The sequence below is a fragment of the Colobus angolensis genome, unplaced genomic scaffold (assembly GCF_000951035.1).
Source record: "Colobus angolensis palliatus isolate OR3802 unplaced genomic scaffold, Cang.pa_1.0 Scaffold12, whole genome shotgun sequence".
In the NCBI taxonomy this organism is placed as follows: domain Eukaryota; kingdom Metazoa; phylum Chordata; class Mammalia; order Primates; family Cercopithecidae; genus Colobus; species Colobus angolensis.
Genome location: NW_012113141.1, coordinates 16,235,084 through 16,257,559, shown reverse-complemented (window position 1 = coordinate 16,257,559; position 22,476 = coordinate 16,235,084). Strand labels below are relative to the sequence as shown.

Below are 22,476 nucleotides of genomic sequence, written 5' to 3'. Positions count from 1 at the left end.
AAAAAAAAAAAAGATGTGAAGGGTGTATAATTTTCTTCTTTCATTTTTCAATTGTGAATGTTTTCTCTTGATTTCAAGAGAGAAGAACGGATTTTCTGTTTTGATGACTTTATTTTCTGATTCCTAAACCACGCTGAGAAGTTTCACTCCTTTGCCTTGAAGGTTCTAGAGGTTATAATTCTATCCTTAGCTCTTTCTTCCTTGAGACACAGCAAAGGAGGTGAGTTCATCTTTACTCACAGATGCTTTATTTGCTTTTTTTAAAAAATGGTAGGGACTAGATGCTTCTCAGGGAGGGTGATCTACTCCAGTTCTGCAGCGTCGGAGTCAAGTGTTTCCAGAGTATCCTGTTGCTTCACTTGACAAGATGTTTTGCATCTTGTTAGATGACTATAAAGTGAAACCCATTTCCATGAATGTTTAATGAACTTAAGGGAATTCCAGAGCCAGACAATTCATTTGTTAAACACTGCAATTTGCAAAGAATTTCAAGTAGTTAACATGAGCTTCAAGATAAAACAAAGACAGATTTGTCCGATATGGTAAGCAAGTAGAAAATTTTCTCTTCCAAGAATGAAATATGCCTGAATAACCTGTCACCCTCTGTGTAGTGGAAATGAACGCCTGCAGTGGGAAGCTTGGTGATGGAACTTGGTGTTCAGAATTTCCCAATGGTCCCATTTGAAACTTGAGCACGGACTGTGAACTTCGTTACCACTTTTGACATTTTGGGAAGGATAACCTTCTGTTGAGGGAGGTTATTGTGCATTGAAGGATGTTCATTAGCCCCAATGACCGCTACCCACTAGATGCCTGTAGCATTCTTCTCCCAGCATGTAATAGCCAAAGTGTTTTCAGACTTTGCCAAATGTCAAGGGATAGTGGGCAAATTGCCTTTTGTTGAGAACCACTGAGTTATAAGGATGTTGGTTTGTCTTTCAGCTACTTACTAACTGTCTGACAGACATAACTTTCTCAAGCTCCAAACCCCATTTCCATTTTCTGCACATTTGTGGGTATAAATTAGTTGTTGTTAGGACCAAATGAGACAACGCATTTATATTAATTTGTTTCTTTAACAAAAACTGATAGGGATTTTTATGGGTGTTGTGTTGAATTTAAACCACATTGGGTTTATAATCATTTAACAATATTAATTTTTCCAATCCATCAATATGGGTTGTATCTCTGTTTATATATGTTTTTAATCATTTTGATCAAAGTTTGTAGATTTCAAGGTAGAAACTTCTCATCTTTTTACGTTTATACCTAAGCATTTCTTACTTTAAGTTCTCTAGCAAATGGAAGTGTTTTCTTAATTTTCTTTTAAAATTGTTGTTAATGTATGGAAATTCAACTAATTTTTGGTGCTGATACTGTATTCTGCAAATCCACTGAATGTGTTTATTAATTCCAGCAGTATTTTGGTTGACTCTTTGGATTTTCTACACAGAAGATCATGTCATCTACAAACAAATATGGTTTCACTTCTTTATTTCTCAAAAAAAAAAAAAAAAAGGCCGGTGCAGTGGCTCACGCCTGTAATCCCAGCACTTTGGCAGGCCGAGGCGGGCGGATCACAAGGTCAGGAGATCGAGACCGTCCTGGCTAACTCGTGAAACCCCGTCTCTACTAAAAATACAAAAAAAATTAGCCAGGCATGGTGGCGGGCGCCTGTAGTACCAGCTACTCGGGAGGCTGAGGCAGGAGAATGGCACAAACCCGGGAGGCAGAGCTTGCAGTGAGCCGAGATCGTGCCACTGCACTCCAGCCTGGACGACTGAGCGAGACTCCATCTCAAAAAAGAAAAAAAAAAAAATGCCCAGCCACTTCTGTACAAATTGAAGTTCAGTTCAACTATTCCACTATTCCACTAATATACTGCTGATTAGAATCTATCTTCATCACTTTAACTGGTGTCTGGCTTCGACATAACCAGTTGCTAAGGAATGAAACCCTCCATCACTGTGGTTGTTTTACAGTGGTGGGTTATACCCATTAGAAATCAAGAGCGAAACCATTCGCTGTGTTTCTGAAATGAACAATTCCTGCACACTGCCATGAATAAAAGTTTAACAAAACTTGGCTGGGAAGAGATTCTGATTTATGAATTCCGCGTTAAACCATTTGAGTACATCTGTTATGGACATCATAATAGTGACTTTTTGGGTAATGATTTCTTAGAATCACCAGTGATGTATAAATTTTCAGTGATTTAAGCATTTGGAGGGGTGTGAATGTGTCCTGGATGATTGCCTATTATACTCAAATGCTAGGTTTATGCAGTGGCCTTTGTTCTTTCGTTTTATGCCTCAGATTCTGAAAGTGCGATGCTGTGTGGAGTCAAAGAATTGCTACACTAAGAAGAATATATCTCTATGTATTACACTGTATTCTCTTGTCTTTAATTTAGTGTTTCGCAATATAGCTCAGTAATGATTAAAACTACCTTACAAAAAGTGTAAGAGGCAAAGAGTTTGCATTTAACTTCAAGTTCTATCTCTGTAAGGCCTGGAATTAGAAGGATTGATTCTGAAACTCTACTTCTCATCTTTGATTCTTCTCACACCCTTAACTCAGAGTTCTCTAAACATAACATGCATTTTTGGGATTCCATGGCTTTATTCTTCCTGTATGTTCTGGTGTCTAGCTCTTAGCCCTTTGACTCTCTGTAGAACTTTTCATGTCCTTCCAAACCGAGTCCGAGCCTGGCTCTGTTGTGAGGCAGACCCTGAGTCTACCCCAATCCACCTCCCACTGGCTTCCGCTTGTCCAACCTCTGCTGCAACAACAACTATCTCAGAACTCACTTCTGCTGATTCTGGGGTTTTTTGTGTTTCTTCCTACACAGAACTTCCCTTATGGCAAGGGACATTATATCCTTGGTGTCACATACAACTTCTAGCATAAACTAAGGATTCCACAAGTGTTCACGGGACAAACAACTGAAGCTCTTATTTTTACCAGAGATTAGTTTATATTACAGATTGTAATCAAGAGCTGAAATTTAACTTGTCTTTTATCTGATGCATACATACACGCATGTGTGCATACCTCCCAGCTCAGAATTGTAAGATGATTTAAGCAAAACCCTATAAAGCTCTGAAAAATATATACAAATCTGATCCCAAGCTCCCAACACCTCTGGACTGGAAGCACTGAGGTAGGCTGCAGGAGGAGGTGTGTAGACATGTCACTTACATTTTGCAGCTGGACATGGCTCTTCACCAAGTTCTCTGACTTTGCCATTGTGCTGGATGCTTTGAGACTGTAGCTTTTACCATTTTGTGGCAGTTTCAGCTGCTCTTGGATTTGTTTAGCTTGTTTCCTGCAGGCATAAATAAACATGTGTACAAATATTTGCATGAATTTATTCAACTCCTACTTTCAGGGCTTCATTCACTCCCAATGTCTATATTTGTTATTTGCTAAAGTTAAATAAACTCAGCTAACAAAGAGAACTCTTCTCTCATTTCTAACCCCACCAAGAAATACTTCCAGTTTAGCGATAGCCTGATATCATCCATATTCTCTAGGAATTCACATTCAATGGCACCCCAAAAGCAGACAAACATTTAGTGCATTGCCCTGGCCCCCATAGATGCAGGGAATCTCTAACCCTGAGTTTTAGCTGCAAAGAACTGGAAATACTATGAGAAAGTGACTAGAGGAAAACAATTAAGACTTGGGCTTAGCAGGTACATATGACATATTTGTAGAGTTACATTTATATTTGTACAATTCAAATATGTTTGGCTTAATTGCACGACTTGACTATATACTATAATGTGTATATTTTCTTTCTTTTACAATTTAGAAATAGCTCATTTATTGTTACCAAGAGCCCAAATATTAAAATAGTTAACTCTTAAAGAGCTAGTAGTTATATAATAATGTGTCACACATGGTTTTAAGTGTTTTACATGTATCATTTCACATATTTTTCATGATAATTCTATATGATGAGGCCATAATGCTATACCCATTCAGTAGATGAGAACTGAAGCACAGAGAAGTTAAGCTATTTGTTTGAAGTCACATAGTCAGTGAGTGGCAGAGATTGGATCTCAGTCCAGCCAACCTGCCTCCATAGTTTACACTCTTCAACAACCACTCAGAACTGCCAAGCCATGTGTTCATGGTCCCACTGTTTCTGAGTGAAATGGCTGAAACTGCTCTAGGGTTCTCGACTTCAAGTAAAGTGCTCCTGTGGGCACATGCAGAATGCCTGTTGTCTGGGTCACTCAGTGCCTATACCAGAAGGATGGGACAAACCACTGCCTTAGCAGCAGCTCTGTCCCAGACGCCTCACAGAAATCATCTATCAGCATAGACTTGGTACCCATTAAATACACCACACACACACACACACACACACGTGTACCTCTTTGCAATGTTGACCTAAATAACAAACATGGAGACTCTGTAAAAGAAAACATTTATGTGGAAATAAGTGTTGCAATGGGAATACACACGATATAGGAAACTAGCTTTTATTACTAGGAAGACAGGAAACATGAGGTACACAAGTGATTTGAGATAATTATCTCTGGCTACAAGGATCAATAGAAAGGATGGCGCCAGTCCAAGGGTGGACAGGCAGTTGCTGGGCAAATGTCCTTGCAGAAGTATTTTCATGTGTGTCTAAGGCTGCAATTGTCTTCATGCAAAGCTGTGGTTTTTGCAGAGTCTTTTGTGATAGTTCTTGTAATCAGGCATTTGCCCATTGGACCGCTCCCTTCATGGCCTTCTCCGGCTCTATTTTTTCAGGGTTATTAACACAAATGACTCCATTTTGATTCTGACAACTTTCCCAATAGAATCATGCCCTTGAATTTTGCCTGTCCTCCAAGGTCTCTGACAAATATACAGCCATCAGTGGAGTATATGGCCAGTCTTGGCAATGAACTTCTCCAGTCAGGTAGCACCCTATACAGCATGGTTTCTTGTATCATAGGGACTGGGATTTGAATCCCACTCTGCCACCCACTAGTTTTGCTACCCTAATAATTTTCTAAACTTGTTGAGCCTCCGCTTTGTCCTCTTTAAATTAAGTTCATAAAAGCTATCTTCCATGGACACTGTGGTGGCTGCATGTGGAGACACAAGCAAAGTGTTCATCTCTTTCCCAATATCATCAAGCAAGCTCAGTCTTGTGGACAGAAGCTGCAGAAGAATTAGAACACTGACCCAAAGATAAAAGATTACACTAGTTGTGTCTTCCCAAGCAATTCACCAGCACTTGCTGCAAGCTTTGGAGGCTTTGAGCTTCATTACCCATTTTGAATTTACAATATCAATGTGATGCAACTCTGTTTTTTAAGATATTTCTTTTTATCTTTCCAGTTATTTGGGATACTTTTATCTCTAGCACTCTTAGTTGCTTTAATCCTGTTGTAATAATCTATTTGCTTCCTAACAGCTAATCTATGGCTTATGGTTAAAAAAAAATCTATCATATCAGCATTTTAAGGAGCATGTTACACCCATAAGATTTTATCAGGGATTCATTCACACACAAACAAAGGGAAAATCAGGAGGTTCTAGTCGGGTAAATCATCCTGAAAAAGTAAGAGTGCACGTCGCAGAGCAAGGATTCCATTACTCTCATGGGATTAAATCAGAAACACTTAATGACTTTTTCAATAATCTAATTCAGAGCCCTGGAAGTATAAACTTGTCAAGAAATTTTCTTTATACAATATCCAACATCAGACTGTGTTTCCTAAATCCTTTTATAATTTGCCTACCTTTAGTCTTTTTTCACTCAAGTCCTGACTCAGTAATATTCCAAGATAAGTAGTCCTTCCATTCTGAGCCTGCCTCTGCCTAGCTACCATCCCTCCTGTCTCACAAGCACACACTTTTTGCTCTTTCCTCCTTCCCCCAGCAAATGGGAACAGAGTAAACAATCAGCAGCTGATTGCAATACCATTAGCTCTCTCATGAGAGGCATTGCTCTGGGGAAGACAAGATGCATGCATTGTACATGGGAACACTACCAGCCCAAGAGTGTCAGTGTGGAAACTTTACAGTCCATTGAGTTTCAAGTTTATTTGGTGCAATGCATTAGAAATAAATAAGATGTGAGTTGCAGAATAGTAGACACCATGAATCCATTGTTAGGCATTATTTGTCTTGTTGCAGATTGGGCTCCTGGGAAGGCAGACCCTGGGATAAAGACAGCATAGAGGACTGTTTTTAGGGAGAGCTCTGGGTATCAACACCTGTGGAAGCAAAGGGAAGAAATGGAAGCAGAATTGGGCTGGGGAGAAGTTGGAATGTGATGCAGTCTCAGAGAAAACCTCAGCAAACCCCACAGGGAGCTCTGAAGCTGGCATGGTCTTGACCCTGAAACTGGGGAAAGGTCTAGGTCTTCAGAGCCTCATATTGATGCATCATTGGAGATAAACAATCCCAGAATGGAACATGAGATTGAAAAAGGTGACTCTTCATGGATGTTTGCTGGCAAACCTGGGGACTAAATCCTCCTTATCTGAAGAAGATCGTAGCACTGCATCAGAGTGTCTGCTATTAAGAGGCTTTTCTCGGGATCTAAAATCTCTTATTTCAGGGGGTTGATGACCTATAGTCAGGGGCAGGTTGTAACCATGTCTACATTTTACTGATAACACCAGTTTCTTCTTCATTCCTCCTCTTTTTTCCCATTTGTGATATTACCTCTCTCAGATTCTGCCTCCTGAAACATCTCCACTCCTATTTCGTTGTAGTTTTAGAGTTGAATCATGTTTTGTATTTCCAAGCTGTACTAAGAACTCTAATACTCATCCCCATCATTCTTAACTATGTAAGTTGAAAGTAAAGAGAAAACCTTGAATAATTTATAGTCGTTGAGTGAGCCACATTGGCCAGACCTGAAAGGCTCAATTAATAGTTCCATTAACTACGTATAGGAATATATGAGCTTATTGGGAGTGAAGAGAATTTCTTTCACTGTTTTTTAGAGTTACTAGGGGTTCAGTTAACTCCGTCAAAAAATCCTCTAAATTCAAGATGTTTCTTACTTATTCCTTATCATGGCACCTACCTTCCATCTTTCCTCAGATATACAATTTGCTGCAATATTCCTTCTGATGAAGTCATGCCATGCCAAAGGTGACAAGGGAATGGAAAAAGAATCATAAATGAAAGATCTAAGTGATTATCCGAAGTAGAAGATACATGATCAAGAGAGCTTTGGGGTAAGTCTCAACTCCCTCTGGGCAGAAACTGTGCATCCCAGTATATCAAATGGAGGTTCAGGTGAATTTATTTGAATATCAACGATAGAGAGGCCTTAGAATCCTGGAAGACTTGGGGCTTCTAAGCTGAAGTAAAAAAAGTATATACATGTAAACTACTTTCCTTTATGAGTGAAAGTAAGGGAAGGTCAAGGTAGAGTCTGGATATTCTGTTCTCCCCAAGGTTTTGGGAAAGGAATTAGAAATCCACGAATTCACACACATACACACATACACACACACATACACACACACACAACTTGTGCCAGGGTTTTATGAAAATTGATATTGCTTTTAGCAATATAAATTAGGTGCTTGGTAAGGTTGTGGCATTTCTCTCAAGCAACGAAAATTAAAGGGAGGCCAAGCCTGAAAATGGTACTAGAAGAAGAATGCACCCTAGGTCTCTAATGAGGAACATATAGCTCATCCAATTCCAGCTGGAAAATACTTCCATTTATATCACTTTATTATTTTTACCTTTAGTTATTAATTGATTCATTTTTTAAATAAAACTGTGTCCCAGGCTGGTAGACAGAAAGACAACAACGCCCCGCTTGGTTCTCCAGCTTCGGTGCAGTCCTCTGAGCCTACCCTAATGAATCTGATGTTGAACACTGTTTTCATTAAACGCTTTGACCCCTCACTGAGCCCCAGGAGGAGATGTTGATCTCCAAGCCCACTTGTAGCCCAGGGTGAGACATTGACAGCCCCAAAGATGGAAGTTCCCTCGTAATCCAGCTGTTTGCTCTCATAATTACCATGACCTGTCTTTCATTTAAATGTGGTATAACTACACATTATACTGTAAAAATAAGTGATTAACTGCTTCTTCATTGTAATTTGGTTATTGTTAAGTACGGAATTTCTTTTTTGTACAAAGTTCTAGCAGGGAGACCCTTCTAATTACCGCCCTGCTGAGTGTGATTACCACTCTGGTGCTCCAGGGGAGCCTGCTAACTTTATAGCTACCCAGCCTCCAAGTCCTGGTGTGGAAAACCATAGGTGTTAACAACAGCAAGTTTCCATTGGGTAGTTACTCTTTTAAACACTTTGTTATGCGCTTTACATTGTGATTGCATTTTTTTTTTCGGATACTGAATCTTACCCTGTTGCCCAGGTTGGAGTGCAGCGGTGCAATTGTGGCTCACTGAAACCTTCACCTCCCAGGTTCAAGTCATTCTCGTGCCTCAGTCTCCTGAGTAGCTGGGATTACACGTGCCCGCCACCATGCCTGGCTAATTTTTGTATTTTAGCAGACATGGAATTTCATCATGTTGGCCAGGCTGGTCTCAAACTCCTGACCTCAAGTGATCCTCCCACCTCATCCTCCCAAAGTGCTGGGATTACAGGCATGAGCCATTGCACCCAACCATGGTTGCATTTAATCCTTAACAAAATTCTAAAAAAGTAGATATTATATTTGTTCATATTTTACCACAAAGGGAACCAACGCTAAGAGACACAATATAATTTGCCTAATCAAAAATAACAATGACAGCTTGAAGATCTGAATCCAAGTATGACTCACTAGTGTACAATCCTGACTGTTATGCCAGATGGCAACCTTACAGAATATAAAGTGCTATGGGCTGTACAAAAGAGGGTAACTCCTAACCCACTCTGTGCAGCTCCACCATCTAGCAAAAGGACTATGTGAAACAATATAGCACAGAGGTTTAGAGCATGTGATTTAACCTAGAACTGCTAAGATTAAAGAACCTACCTGTAATTTTCTTCTTTATGACTTTGAAAAATAAATATTTAAAAATAGATTCTGGCATTATTTGAAAAATGCAGTAATAAAGCACAACTCTGATTGCTACGGTGTTTGGAAGCTAATACATAAAAAGCCCAGTGTGCCTGGCAAAGAGTAAGTGCTCAGAAATTGATAGTTACAACTGTCACAGCCAAGAGTTGCCTAGGAGAATTAACAGCTAATATCATATGGTAAGGATGGGGCCTGGCATTAACAAAAGGACCTTAGGTAAAATACTAAGGAAATCTGAAAATACAGACTTTAGTTAGTAATACAATATCAATATTGCTCCATTAATTCTGACAAATGTACCATGCAAATGTAAGGCATTAATAATAGAGGAACTTTGGTTTAAGTATATGGAAACTCTCTGTACTATTTTGGCAACAGTTCTAAATATCTAAAAACATTTTGAAATAGTTTATGAGAAAAATAATGGTTACTAATTCTGAATTGATGCTTGAGTTTATGTTATTTTAAAAAATCATAATCGGTTGTCTTTGAGAATCAACACAGAAAACATGCAGACAGGTATCACAAACTATACCTGGAAATTAATCCCATATTAGAAGAGCAAATGGGTAAAAACTTAAAGGTCCACTCAGAAAAACAATTACACATTGGCTTGAATTTCAGACAAGCGGTAGGAATAAAATCTGCCAAATTCTTAAGGCTCAAGAAACCATGGGGCTAATGTTTTTATCTGCATTTCTTATTTTAAGTGCAGATTATATCATTTTAATAAATAAACTACCTCTACCAGAGTTCGTTTGGAAGAATACACACACACACACACACACACACACAAGCGCACACAGAAATATGTTTATATATACTTTCTTTTTTTTTTCTTTTGAGATGGAGTCTCCCTCTGTCCCCCAGGCTGGAGTGCAGCAGCGTGATCTGGGCTTACTGCAAATTCCGCCTCCTAGGTTCAGGCAATTTTCCCGTCTCAGCCTCCCGAGAAGCTGGGAGTACAGTCGCATGCCACCATGGCCAACTAATTTTTGCATTTTTTGTAGAGATACAGTTTCACCATATTGGTCAGGCTGGTCTCGAACTCCTGACCTCAGGTGATGCACCTGCCTCGGTCTCTCAACGTGCTGGGATTACAGGCTGAGCCACCACACCTGGCCTATATCTATTTCTAGTCAAACATAAACACCTTCATCTGAAGAAGGTCTAGTTTCTCAGCAAGGTAACTTTAGGGCATATTCAACATATACATACCAATTGGTAAACTGAAGTATATTTTTTAGTATTTATGCTCCATATTTGCCTAAAATCTGTATGAAAAATTGAATTGTTTTTTCATAAATAGATAGATAATGGTGGATAATGTATAGGTTTATAGCAGTGGCCCCTCTCTTCAGAAGAGTTAGCCCTTAGTGACAGGCAGACACTAAGCCTTTAATACTGGCAAGTGGTTAATCAGTGCAAAGAACATAGAATGTTCGTGATCACTGAGAGGAATGATCATTATGTGCATCAAAGATAAACCACGCACACATGTGTGCACACACACATCACATACACGCATGCACATGCCTGTACACACTCACCGCAATTTACAAAAAGGTCCTAAGTCACTTGCAGATTGTTGCTAGGCCCATTTCCACAGGTTCCCTCCGTGTGGCGCACAGACCGAGAGCTTAAAGTAACAGAAAGTGCTTTCTCGAAAAGTAAACTTTAAATACTTGAGAGAAATGGTCTTACTTGCTTTTGAAGTAGAATGCTGCACAGAACATGCCCACGATGACAATTCCAAAGATGATACATGAAATTGACAGCACCTGCCTTTGATAAACTTCTTCACTCTCTGTGAATTTGAAAAACAAAATTAGAATGGATGCTAGCAGGGCACATTAGCAACAATCTTCATCCATGTACTTCTGAGCTGGTAGGAATCTGTCAAAGCCAACTTTTTTGTTTCTGTCACAAATAGGGAATAAAACGAGGAAATTATTATGATTCAATTTATTTGCAAAGTTCTATAGGATAACTGGGTGCTATTTTTTTTTATCTGCATGGCTACATCAGAACTCATATACTACGATTACAAATTTATTATCCACAGACATTCTATGACTTTAGGATTTACTGGGGACATAAGTTTGTGAAATGGTGGTAGGCTTAAATTAATCAGCTAGAGAAACAAACTCAGGTGCCTCTGAGCTTTCCTGTGCCACTGATGCCTTCCAATTTACCTTCCGTGGTGCAGATACCCCTGTGTTTTCTGATTCTGATTTAGTCCTTGACTGTCAGCCTCCCATTCATCCTACTATCACTATGATTGACATCACTCATGAAGAAAAAATCAATAGGCATGTAAGTATTTTATTCACCCAGTCTCTGTCCTTCTCAATACCATGATTTGGCACGGAACTCAGTCTCTATTACCAAGGTCATACCTTGTAGCTTATCACAAAAAAAGACAATAATTCAAAAACAAACATTTCACTCTGTAGCCACTACCATTTATACGCCTAGGTCCTTTCCTAACCTGTATCTACCTAAACAATTCTTCCATCTCATCAAGACTTTGTATCCCTAGAACCCAGTAGGTTCTCTGTTAATTATCCTCCTCTTGTCTTCATCTTTCTGTTGATACAGGACAGTGACCATGGTCCATGACTACAGTCATTTACTCTCTTGCAAATACTCTTATTTACTTTATCCCTTTCATCTTCCCTTCTACCTATTTGGCAAAATAAATATACACAAATCCAAGAAACTGCCTTCTCCATACCTCTACTATGGGCAGCTCAGAATTGGGGAAGAAAACTGTATCACTGGGCAAATGGACACCAATAAAGAGCAGCATCACAGAGCTTAGGTAGTCATCTAATGGTCACTAACAATCTCATCAGCCTGCCTTCCTGTTTTCCTAATTATCATCCATATCATCTCCACACTACTCACACACCTGGCGCACCTTCCTTCTCTCACTCTCAGACCTTCTATACAGGTCATAAGAAAGAAAAAGCCAATTTAGAGGACATTTCCCACTTTTTAACACATATATATTCTAAAAATATACAAAATTAATTGCATCCATATACATTCTCTCTCTCTGTCATTAACATAGAACAATAGTTCTCAAATTGTAATGCATTGGAGTCACCTTGGAGCCTATTAAAAAACAGACTGCACCTACTTCTTTCCCCAGAGTTACCGATTTAGTAGATCTGAAGTGAGTACAGAATATTGGCATTTTTTTAAAAGTTCCCAGGTGATTCTGATACTACTGGTCAGAGAAACATACTTTGAGAACTTTTGAGCAGACTAAGAGTTCTCAGAACATGAATCATCTACATAAAAAAAAATCACCTGGGGAGATATGTTTTTCTTTGTTAATACCAATTATGGTTTCCTTCTTTCTATTTCAGGATTTTTTTTTTTTTTTTTTTTTTTTATTTTTTTTTTTTGATGTAGAGTCTCGCTCTGTCATCCACACTGGAGTGCAGTGGCGTGATCCCAGCTTACTGCAACCTCTTCCTCCTGGGTTCAAGTGATCCTCCTGCTTCAGCTTCCCAAGTAGCTAGGACTATAGGTATGTGCCGCCATGCTCGGCTAATTTTTGTATCTTTAGTAGAGACGGAGTTACACTATGTTGGCCAGACTGGTCTCAAAGTCCTGACCTCAGTTGATCCACCTGCCTTGGCCTCCCAAAGTGCTGGGATTACAGGTGTGAGCCACCATGCCCAGCCAGGATCTCTATTTAAGTAAAATTTTCAGGTGTTTCTCATGCATATTAAAATTAGAACATTATTCAGTTATAGCAAGCACTATTTTTTAAAGAAAATAATAATTCCTTTGGTGTTCATTTTTTTCCTATCAGAGGCTTCTCATCACTGAAAATTACAGAAAAACAATAGATTCAAATTCATTTTATGATGCCAGTATTATCATGATTCCGAAAAAAACAAAGACCTAACAAAAAATTACAGATAAATTACCCTCATTGCCACAGATACAAAAAATCTTAATAAATTTTAGGAAATAAAATATAACCATATATAAAAATATAGTGCATCATAAGTAAGGTTTATACACAAAAATGCAAGGTTGGTTTAATATTTTAAAATTAATCAATATGATTCATCATTTTTACATCTAAGGGGATAATCTAACAACTAGATTAGAGGCAAAAATGTAGCAAAACTTAATATTCATTCTTGATTAAAACTCTCAAAACCTAGAAATAGAAGGCACTTCCTCAACCTAATAAAGAGTAGCTATAAAAAACTATATCTAACTGTGAAAGACTGAATGTTTTTTCCCTAAGATCAGGAATAAAGCAAGAATATCCACTCTCATACCTTCTGGTCAACACTGTGCCAGAGGTTTACTTAATGTAACAAGAAAAAATAGGAATAAAAATCATTTGGCTGGGGGAAGTAGAAGAAAAGTTGTCTTTGTTTGCAAACAATATGACAATTTATACAGAAGAACTGATGGAATCTACAAAAGAGCTAGTATAACTATCAAGTAAGCTTAGGAAAATTTCAGGATACAAGGTTATAGGAGAGAGATACAAAAATAAATGCACATCATTTTATGGCAACAAAGAAAAATTGAAACAAAAATGTCATTTACAATAGCATCAAAGCATATAAAATACATAGAGATCAATTTAACAAAAGGCACACAAGTCTTGTACATTGAAAAGCTTAAAAGAAGATCTAAATAAATAGATATAACATGTTTATGGATTAGAAGTCTTGATATTATTAAGATGTCAATTCTCCCCAAGATGATAGACAGATTGATTGCAATGCTATTAAAATCTCAGGAAGCATTTTTGTTGTTGTTGTTCTTGTCATAGAAATTGACAAGCCAATTCTAAATGTTTTATGGAAATACAAAAGATCTACAGTAGCCAAAACAATGTTCCTGTAACCAAGAGAACAAAGTTGTGGAATCACATGACTTTATTCTAAGATTTCTTATAAAACTTATAGTAATCAAAGCAGTATGGTATTGGCCTAATTACAGACAAATAAATAATTGCAACAGATAAAACAGTTCAGAAATATAATATTCGAAACTTATGTGGCCAATTGGTTTTGACAAAGATGCCAACATAATTCATCGGTGAAAGAATATTTTCAAAAAATGACATTGCATCAATAGTATATATAGCCATATCCACAAAACTGAACCTGGATCCCAATCTCATACTCTATACATATATACACTCAAAAAGGATGATAGATGTAAATGTAAATTTTAAACTACAAAATTAGAAGAAAACATACGAAAAAATCTTAGTGCCATGGATTTGGCAAAGATTTCTTAACTAAAATATGAAAGCTACAAACTAAAAAATATTTCAAAGTCAAAATGGACTTTATCAATCAACATTAACATTTGCTCTTCAAAGACACCATTATGAAAATCAAAAGGCAAGATACAGTCTGAAAAATTGCAAAGTATATATTCAGTAATGGACTTGTATCTTTAATTTGTAAGAATGACTTCTCAATAATAAGATAAGCAAACCAATTTAAATATGAGCAAAATGAGGTTGAACAGACACTTCCCCAAAGATATCTGGATGACAAATAAGTACCTAAAAAGATATCTAACATTGTTCATTATTATGAAATTGCAACTTAAATTATAATGAGATATATGGCATCCCCACTAGAATAGGTGAAATTAAAGATTCACCATACCAAATGTGAAAAGGATGTGAGCAACTAGAACTCTCATGTACTTCTGATGGAAAGGTAAAATTATATAGCCATTTCCAATAATAGCTTCATAGAAAGTTAAAAATATACCTACCTTATGATCTAGCCATTCCATTATCCACAACTATTGGGAGTTCAATTTCATTGGGTACCCAAATGTTCATAGAAACTTTATTTTTAATAGCCCCCAAACTGGAAATAACCCAAGGATCCATCAACAGGTAAATGGATAATCAAATTATTATATTTCTATATAATGAAATAGTACTCAACAGTAAAAAGAAATGAACTATTGATATAAACTACAATATGGGAGAATATCAGAATAAATATACTGAGTGCAATAAATCAGACAACAAACAGGGTACATGTTGTATAATTCCAGTTATTCAAAATTCTAGACAATGGAAACTATAATAACATAAAACATATATGTAGATACCTGGGGTCAGGAGTAGGGATTGATAGGGGAGATTACAAATTATTGTGGGGAAATTTTTGGGTGTTATAGACGTGTTACTTGTCTCAATTACAGTGGTTGTTTCACTGGTAAATACTTATGTCAGAAATGTATCTAGTGATACATTATAAACAAGTGGTTTATGTCAACTACAGCTGCAAAAATATTAATCCTAGGGTACAAAAGAATATACAAAGAATATGTAGAATATGCAGAATATAAAATAATGCATAGCTTTTTATCTTTTAGTTTTCTTTTATGATTATACTCCCATAAACCATTCTCCATGTAGCAGGCTATATAAACCTTTTTTAATATACAAATTAAATCATATATATGCATGTATATGAATGAATATGTGTGTGTCTTCTATTTTTAGTGTGTTATTGGGTTCCTATTTGACTTACAATACCTAAAACTCTTAGTATCGTCTGAAAGACTTGCCTGATAGACACTGCTCACCCGTATCAACCACTCTCCTTTTTTTCTGTTATGTCTACCATTTCAGTCCTTAGAGTTTTGAAACATGCTGTTTGCTTTATTTTTCCACTGGCTTTTTTTGTTTGTTTGTTTGTTTTTGAGACAGAGTCCTGCTCTGTCACCAGGCTAGAGTGCAGTGGTATGGTCTCAGCTCACTGCAACATCCCTGCCTTGGGTTCAAGTGATTTTCCTGCCTCAGCCTCCCCAAGTGTGCACCACCATGCGCAGCTAATTTTTGTATTTTCAGTAGAGACAGGGTCTCACCATCTTGGCCAGGCTGGTCTTGATCTCCTGACCTTGTGATCTGCCTGCCTTGGTCTCCCAAAGTGCTGGGATTACAGGTGTGAGCCAATGCTCCAGGCCTTCTGCTTGTCTTTTAAATGCCCACTCTTTTTTTTAATCTCAAATTAAATGTCACCAGTTCAAAAAGGTTTGCACTATCAAAAAGCCTTGCACTGTAAGCTCCACTGGTTCAGGGGACCATATTCTTCATTAATTTATTCATTTGGCTCATCACTCTCTCCTCAGCACCTAGTGCAGCACTTCTCACATCACTGACACCTCAGACTTGTTACTTGAATTAACAAATGCATATTTCTGTCTTTACAGAATTGTTCATGTTACATCAATTCTCACCCCAGAGTGTTCTTAAGGCTTAGAATCTGTCCGTGTTCATATCAAGTCGTCCTAAGCTTAAACACATCCTCCTTTCCTGAGCTGACCATCTGCTCCTGACCCCACCCACTGCTAAACTCTACACCCAGCTTCTCCATTTGGAGCTGCTACGGTTTGAATATGTTCCTCAAAGTTCCTGTGTTGGAAATTTAATAGTCATTGTAACAGTACCAAGAAGTGGGGCCTTTATGAGGTCATTAGGCAATGAGGACTCCACTCAGGAAGGGATTAATGCTGTTATCATGAGAGTAGACTAGTTATCACAGGAGTGGGTTAGTTATCACAAGAGTAGGCTCCTGATAAGAGGATGAATTCAGCTCAATTTCCTCTCTCTGTCTCCTGAGCTCACTTGCCTTCCCCCTTTTGCCATAGAACTGCCCTCACCAGATGCTGGTGCTATGCTTTTGGACTTCCCAGCCTCTAGAAACATGAACCAAATAAATTTCTTTTTAAAAATAAATTACCCATTTTGTGGTATTCTGTTATAGGCTAAAACAGGGGCTTTTTCATCCAACCTTGGCCTCTTCACTGTGATTCCGCACTCACAAAGTCCTTTTCACAGCACAGAATGCCATAAGGAAAATGGTGAAAGCACTTGTCCCCTGGCCTCAGAGCATGAGCAGCATGATCAGCTGATATGTAGGTATTCTGATTGTTTATCTCTGTGTTGGATTTGTGTGCTGTTCCAACCAACATACTCTATGCTGACACTGGTATGATGCCTGGTTTTATATACTAGACTAGCTTCACTTGGTGCTGATGGCAATTCAAAGACAGAAAAGCAAGCTAAGGGGTGGTTCATGTACACAAAATTCTTCATACTGTGACTTTCTGGGGTGCTCCCAAAATGCTGCAGAAGCTTCCAGGGCCAGCTGAAATTAGTCCACGGGGACTTGTGTTGTTTCTCTACCAGTAAAGGTACTTGCAGTACTTTATCACTAATAAGCAAATGGAACCCTGATGAAACAAATTTGGATCAAAACCTACACGTACAGAGTCCACATTATAGGACCTATTTTCCTTTATTTCTTCTATTTTCTGAGACCATGCACTATATCCTCTCTTAAGATATGATTGCATGTTTTCTAGTACTTTTTCCTGTGGAATTATGTTGGGAACCAATGTTTTCAAACATTTTATCTCTTCTTAGGGTTTATTTTTGTTTTTAATGCATTTATTTGGGCTGGCATAATAGAAAACAGAAAGTAAACCTAAAAAATATCACATTATCTACATTTCTTAGTAAGTCGAGAGGGGAAATCATGTGCTCCAGCAGGCTTGGGCTGACATTTTAAAGGTGGAAAGATTCAAATGAAAGGGATAAAAAATGTATTGTTAAGACCTGTTTAGGCATATCGTCATCTTAAAAAATGTCATCCTTTCCACCCCCACATTTGCAACTTCATTAAATTTTCCAATTGAACTTGGAAACAAATAAATAGTTGTGCCAGCTCTAAAGAATTCCATTTTACTTAATTGTCAGTTCATGACTGAAATGGAATAAGCATGACTTGCATATAATAATCTATCTACCCTGCTTCTGCAAATAAAACGAATTATGAAAATTATGGAGACTAATATCCAATGAAACAAACAAAAATATAAGACTGTACCTACAAAAATGAATGATTTCCACATAACATGTATGCAGTATGTTTTTTATTTTGTTTTGTATTTTACTTGAAGCTAGTCGAATGTAGCCTGGGGACATGCAAAAATAAAAAAGCAATTCTGAGTTTAAATCAAGAGTGAAATTAAAACTCGAAGACTACAAGTGAATTTATAGACTTGGGTGTAGCTACAATGATGGTATATTATCAGTGCATTTGATTCATAGGGTAGTATGCAAGAACCAGCATAAATCAAGGGGCTGAGAGTCTGGTAATTTTGGATTTGACTTTAATTTTGGTCACTTTTAAAATGAGTGACTGTAAGTATGTTACTTTACCTTTATAAACTTCAATTTTCTCAGCTAAGTAAAGGCAATGATATCACTTATGTTTATAATGAGAATGATATCAAATAACTTTTCTTAAGCATATAGCACATTGTAAGTAATTCAATAAATTATAGTTTTTCATCATTCTATATTTTAAAATTTGTTCCCTCTGTGTGATGGCTAATTTTAGGTGTCAACTTGACTGGAATATGGAATACCTAGAGACCGAATAAAGCATTATTTTGGGGTATGTCTGTATGGGTGTTTTCAAATGACATTTAGCATGTGCATATAAGTGGACTACATGGGAAAAATCTGACTTCATTATGGGCAGGCACCATCCCATCTTCTGGGATCCTGAAGAGAATAAACTGAGAGAAAATGCAAATATGTTTTTCTCTTTATTGAACCTGAGATATACTCCTCCTTTCCTGTCCTTGGACAAAAACTCCAGGTTCCCTGGAGTTTGGACCCTATAACTTAAATCAGTGACCCTAGTTTCTCAAGCCTTTGGTCTCAGACAGAATCACATCATTGGCTTCCCTGGTTCTGAGGCCTTTGAACTTGGATTGAGCCATGCTACTAGGGTGGCCTGGCTGATACCTCCCCTTCCCCTGAGCCCACTCCACTCAGGGAGCAGTGTGGTCAGTGGTTGTGCATGACTACATTTTACCATCAGCTGCAACTGTTCTTCTTCTCTTACTCATTGTCCTTACCAATAAAATAGAAAAATATTGCATAGCTGCATATTTAGGGATTAAACAGATAAGCACGAACAAAGTGCCTAGAATAATACATGGCATATAATTGATGCACAAAATGCCAGTTTCTTTCCTTTTTCCTTTTTCTCCTGAAGCAGCATTTAGGTCAAAAAGAACCTTTAAAATACTCTACTCCCGTATGCAGAACTAGCCTTAGCCACAGGCAGTCAGTGACTTGCTAACTCTGGAGAAGTCTGTGTCCAGAAACTGGCATTTAGAGAATTTATTCTTATGTCTTTTTTTTAAACTCATTTTTTAACTTGTACTTTCACTCTTGGTAACTGTATTTTTCAACTTGTGGTTTTGAATTTCCTGCCCAGAAATTCTGAAGGATGTAATACAAGCAGACCTTTTTGGGGGAATGGGCTCTGTCTTTCATACTCCCCCTCACAGATAAACAAATAGGAAGTGTGTAGTATTTCCCCCATTTTCTTGGTAAAGACAATGGGTAAGAGAGGATAAGAGCAGTTACAGCTGGAGGTGAAACAGACGCAGGCAACAACCATGCATGCTGCTCCCGGAGTGAGGTGAGTCCAGGGCAAGGGCAAGGCTCAGGCCAGACTGCCTGCCGAAAAGATTCTCTCCACTGTTCTAATGCTGGGTTCTGAAATTTCACCATAATGTTACCTTCTCTAGTTTCATACTCTCTGTCACTTCTCCCTTTAAGAAAATAAATTGTGCTCTTTGTCCTTGGAGACATGGAATCCTTGGAATACTTATTGATTAGCACGATGTCTGCTTAACTGGGCAGCCACAGTTCAGACCCAGATGTGTAACACAGCCTTATGGAAATTCTTTTGGAAACTGCAACAGTATAAAATTCTCAAAGTCTCTCCATAGAAACTTGTTAAGCTGTACTACGTAGAAAAAAGAATGCTAGTGAAAGAGAATCACAGCCGTAGTCCCTGTCGCACTATTTCCCCCGAGAGATCTCTGTATTGAGGACAGAAGTGTGGGTGACCACAACAGAGCATGATCCCCTACATGTATGAAGGAACAGGAAATGTTCTAAACGGCACCTCCATATCCCCTCCAGGTATAAGGACCTAGGATTCTAGTGCTTCTTGAGAACATTTCCTTTGTATCACCATTTTTAGGGTTTCCTAAAAGACACTGAGCTCAACTATGATGTCCATAAATGTGCTGATCTTCAAGTAGTGTGAGGTTTAAATACACACACACACACAGACACAAACCTGGAAACCGTATACTCAAGATATGCAAATCAGATTCTATGTGTTGCCACTGGGTATCAAAATGAAGCATGATTACTCTTATAGTCATTCTAAAAGTCAACCAAATGGTACCTCTGAGCCTCCTTTCTATCCAATTGTTCATCATCTGAGGCCCTGAAGTTAAGAGTCTACATAGAGAAGAAAATGTCATCATAAGACAACAATATTCAATAAGGAACCCACTATTTATGAAATGAGTCTTCACTCCAGCATTCCTCCCTGCCTAATTCTAGTATTTATTTCTATCCATCAAACCAACCTCATCATCTGTGTAGATCAGTCTCTCCCTGAATGGTTGCACTCTGACTTTTTTGTCCTCATTTTAACTGGATTAAGTTTAAGTGGATTTAATCCAGTATTAATTATTGTTAGATAAAACAGGTCTCCTGAATTTTATTTTTAAAAATCAACAAATGCTTGGGATATATTAAAATATTGGGAGCTTATAAGCAATTGCAAATGAACTTTGATCAGGAAAGAGAATGAAAAGGAGAAGAATATTTAGAATGTTTGAAAATCAGGATATGCCTTTTTTAACTTGCAGATAAAAATGAACAAAGAGTTCAATGGCCTTATAAATGCCCTAAATAAGTATTTCATTTAGTTAAAAGAGAGCCTGAAGGCAAATAAAAGGAATCCTTACCATGAGACCAATGAGATCAAACATACACTGGCAGGGTGGGGCAGTGAGAGAGGGTGGCACCCTGGCAGGGTGGGGCATATAATACGAATATCAGGAAGGCAGAACCAGCTCCCTGAGCCTTGCTACAAGCAAACCTGAGAAAGCTGCTTGGGGATGGGGGTGCTTCCAGTTCCACCATCCATGTGCGGAGAAGCTGAGATGACCAGGAAGTACTAAAATGCTCCATGTCTTTTACGCTGTGTTATTTAGGCTAGAAGCACCTTCCCTTTTTCTACTTGAAGCTCCCACTGTTATGGATTGGATTTTGTCTTCCAAAAGATGTTGAAGCAATGACCCTAATAGTTATATGCATATGACCTTATTTGAATATAAAGTCTGCTATGGTCTGAATATTGGTGTGCCCCCAAAATGCATATGTTAGTACCTAATGCCCTGTGGAATCATATTAAGAGGTGGGGCTTTTCGGAAGTGGGTGAGTCATGAGGGATCCATGCTCATGAATAGGATTAGTGCTATTATAAAATAAATTCAAGGACGCTCCCTGCCCCTTCTACCATGTGAGGGTACAACAAACAAGAAAGCATCATCTATGGAGCAGAGACTGAGCTTTCACCAAACACCCAATTTACTGGCATCTTGACCTTGGTCTTCCCAGCCTCCAGAACTGACAAATAAATGCCTGTTGTTTATAAGCTATGCAGTGTAGGGTACTTTGCTATGCAGCCCACATGGACTAAGAAAGGGTCTTTGTAGAGGATCAAGCCAAGATAAGGTCATGAAAATGGACTCTAATCCAATAGTACCGTGCCCTTAGTAAAAGGAGAAATTTGACACAGAGACAGACACATACACACATAGGGAGAACATCATGTAAAGAGATGTTCTCAGAGATGAGGGCAATGCTTCTACGAGCTTAGGAACGTCAAAGAGTGACAGCCAATTACCAGAAGCTAGGAAAGAGGCAAGAAAGAGTTATCCCTTCACAGCCCTCAGAAAGAACTGACTCTGCTAATACCTTGATCAGAACTGGAAAACAAAAGAATCGTGTGAGCCACCAGTTTGCAGTGCTTTGTTACAGCAGCCCTAGCAAGTTCATCTGCCCACTGATCCCTAAAAACTCAGAATAAATACTATGAAGTCTGAAAATTCTTCCCAGGCTTTCCTTCTGCATCTCTTTTACACCTTTTTCATAACTTCATGGTCTTGTAGCAAAAATGCACATATCCATTTCTCAAAAGTCCCTCAAGGACAAGGATATCATCTTTATTTCTGGGTTTTTGTATGTGGCTAATGCTGGCTGTGCACTAGGGGGTTACTAGAAAAAAGCTTTTGGTAAACTCATTAGCTTCGGAGCTGGATGTCTAAGGACATTTACCAGTGGTCTTCTGCTTGGTGGGGCAATGAAAAGGCAGCAATTTCTTGAGGTGGGGGAGGGGGTTGAAAGTTACATTTACTCCAGGGATTCATTTTATTGCTCTTTGCAGTCAACTATGGAAGAGTACACTCAAAAAAATTTGAAAGGCGGGGCGTGGTGGCTCACGCCTGTAATCCCAGCACTTTGAGAGACCTAGGCGGGCAAATCAC

The 22,476-nt window shown here is 38.2% G+C and overlaps 1 protein-coding gene across 1 annotated transcript in view; it reads right to left on the bottom strand.

The window, feature by feature from the left end:
• NRG3 (neuregulin 3) overlaps positions 1-22,476 on the bottom strand; it is a 1,124,269-nt gene that overhangs the window by 26,242 nt on the left and 1,075,551 nt on the right. The window contains 2 exon segments of the mRNA XM_011929348.1: positions 3,202-3,328; positions 10,717-10,819. Of these exon segments, the coding sequence (XP_011784738.1) occupies positions 3,202-3,328; positions 10,717-10,819 (230 nt within the window).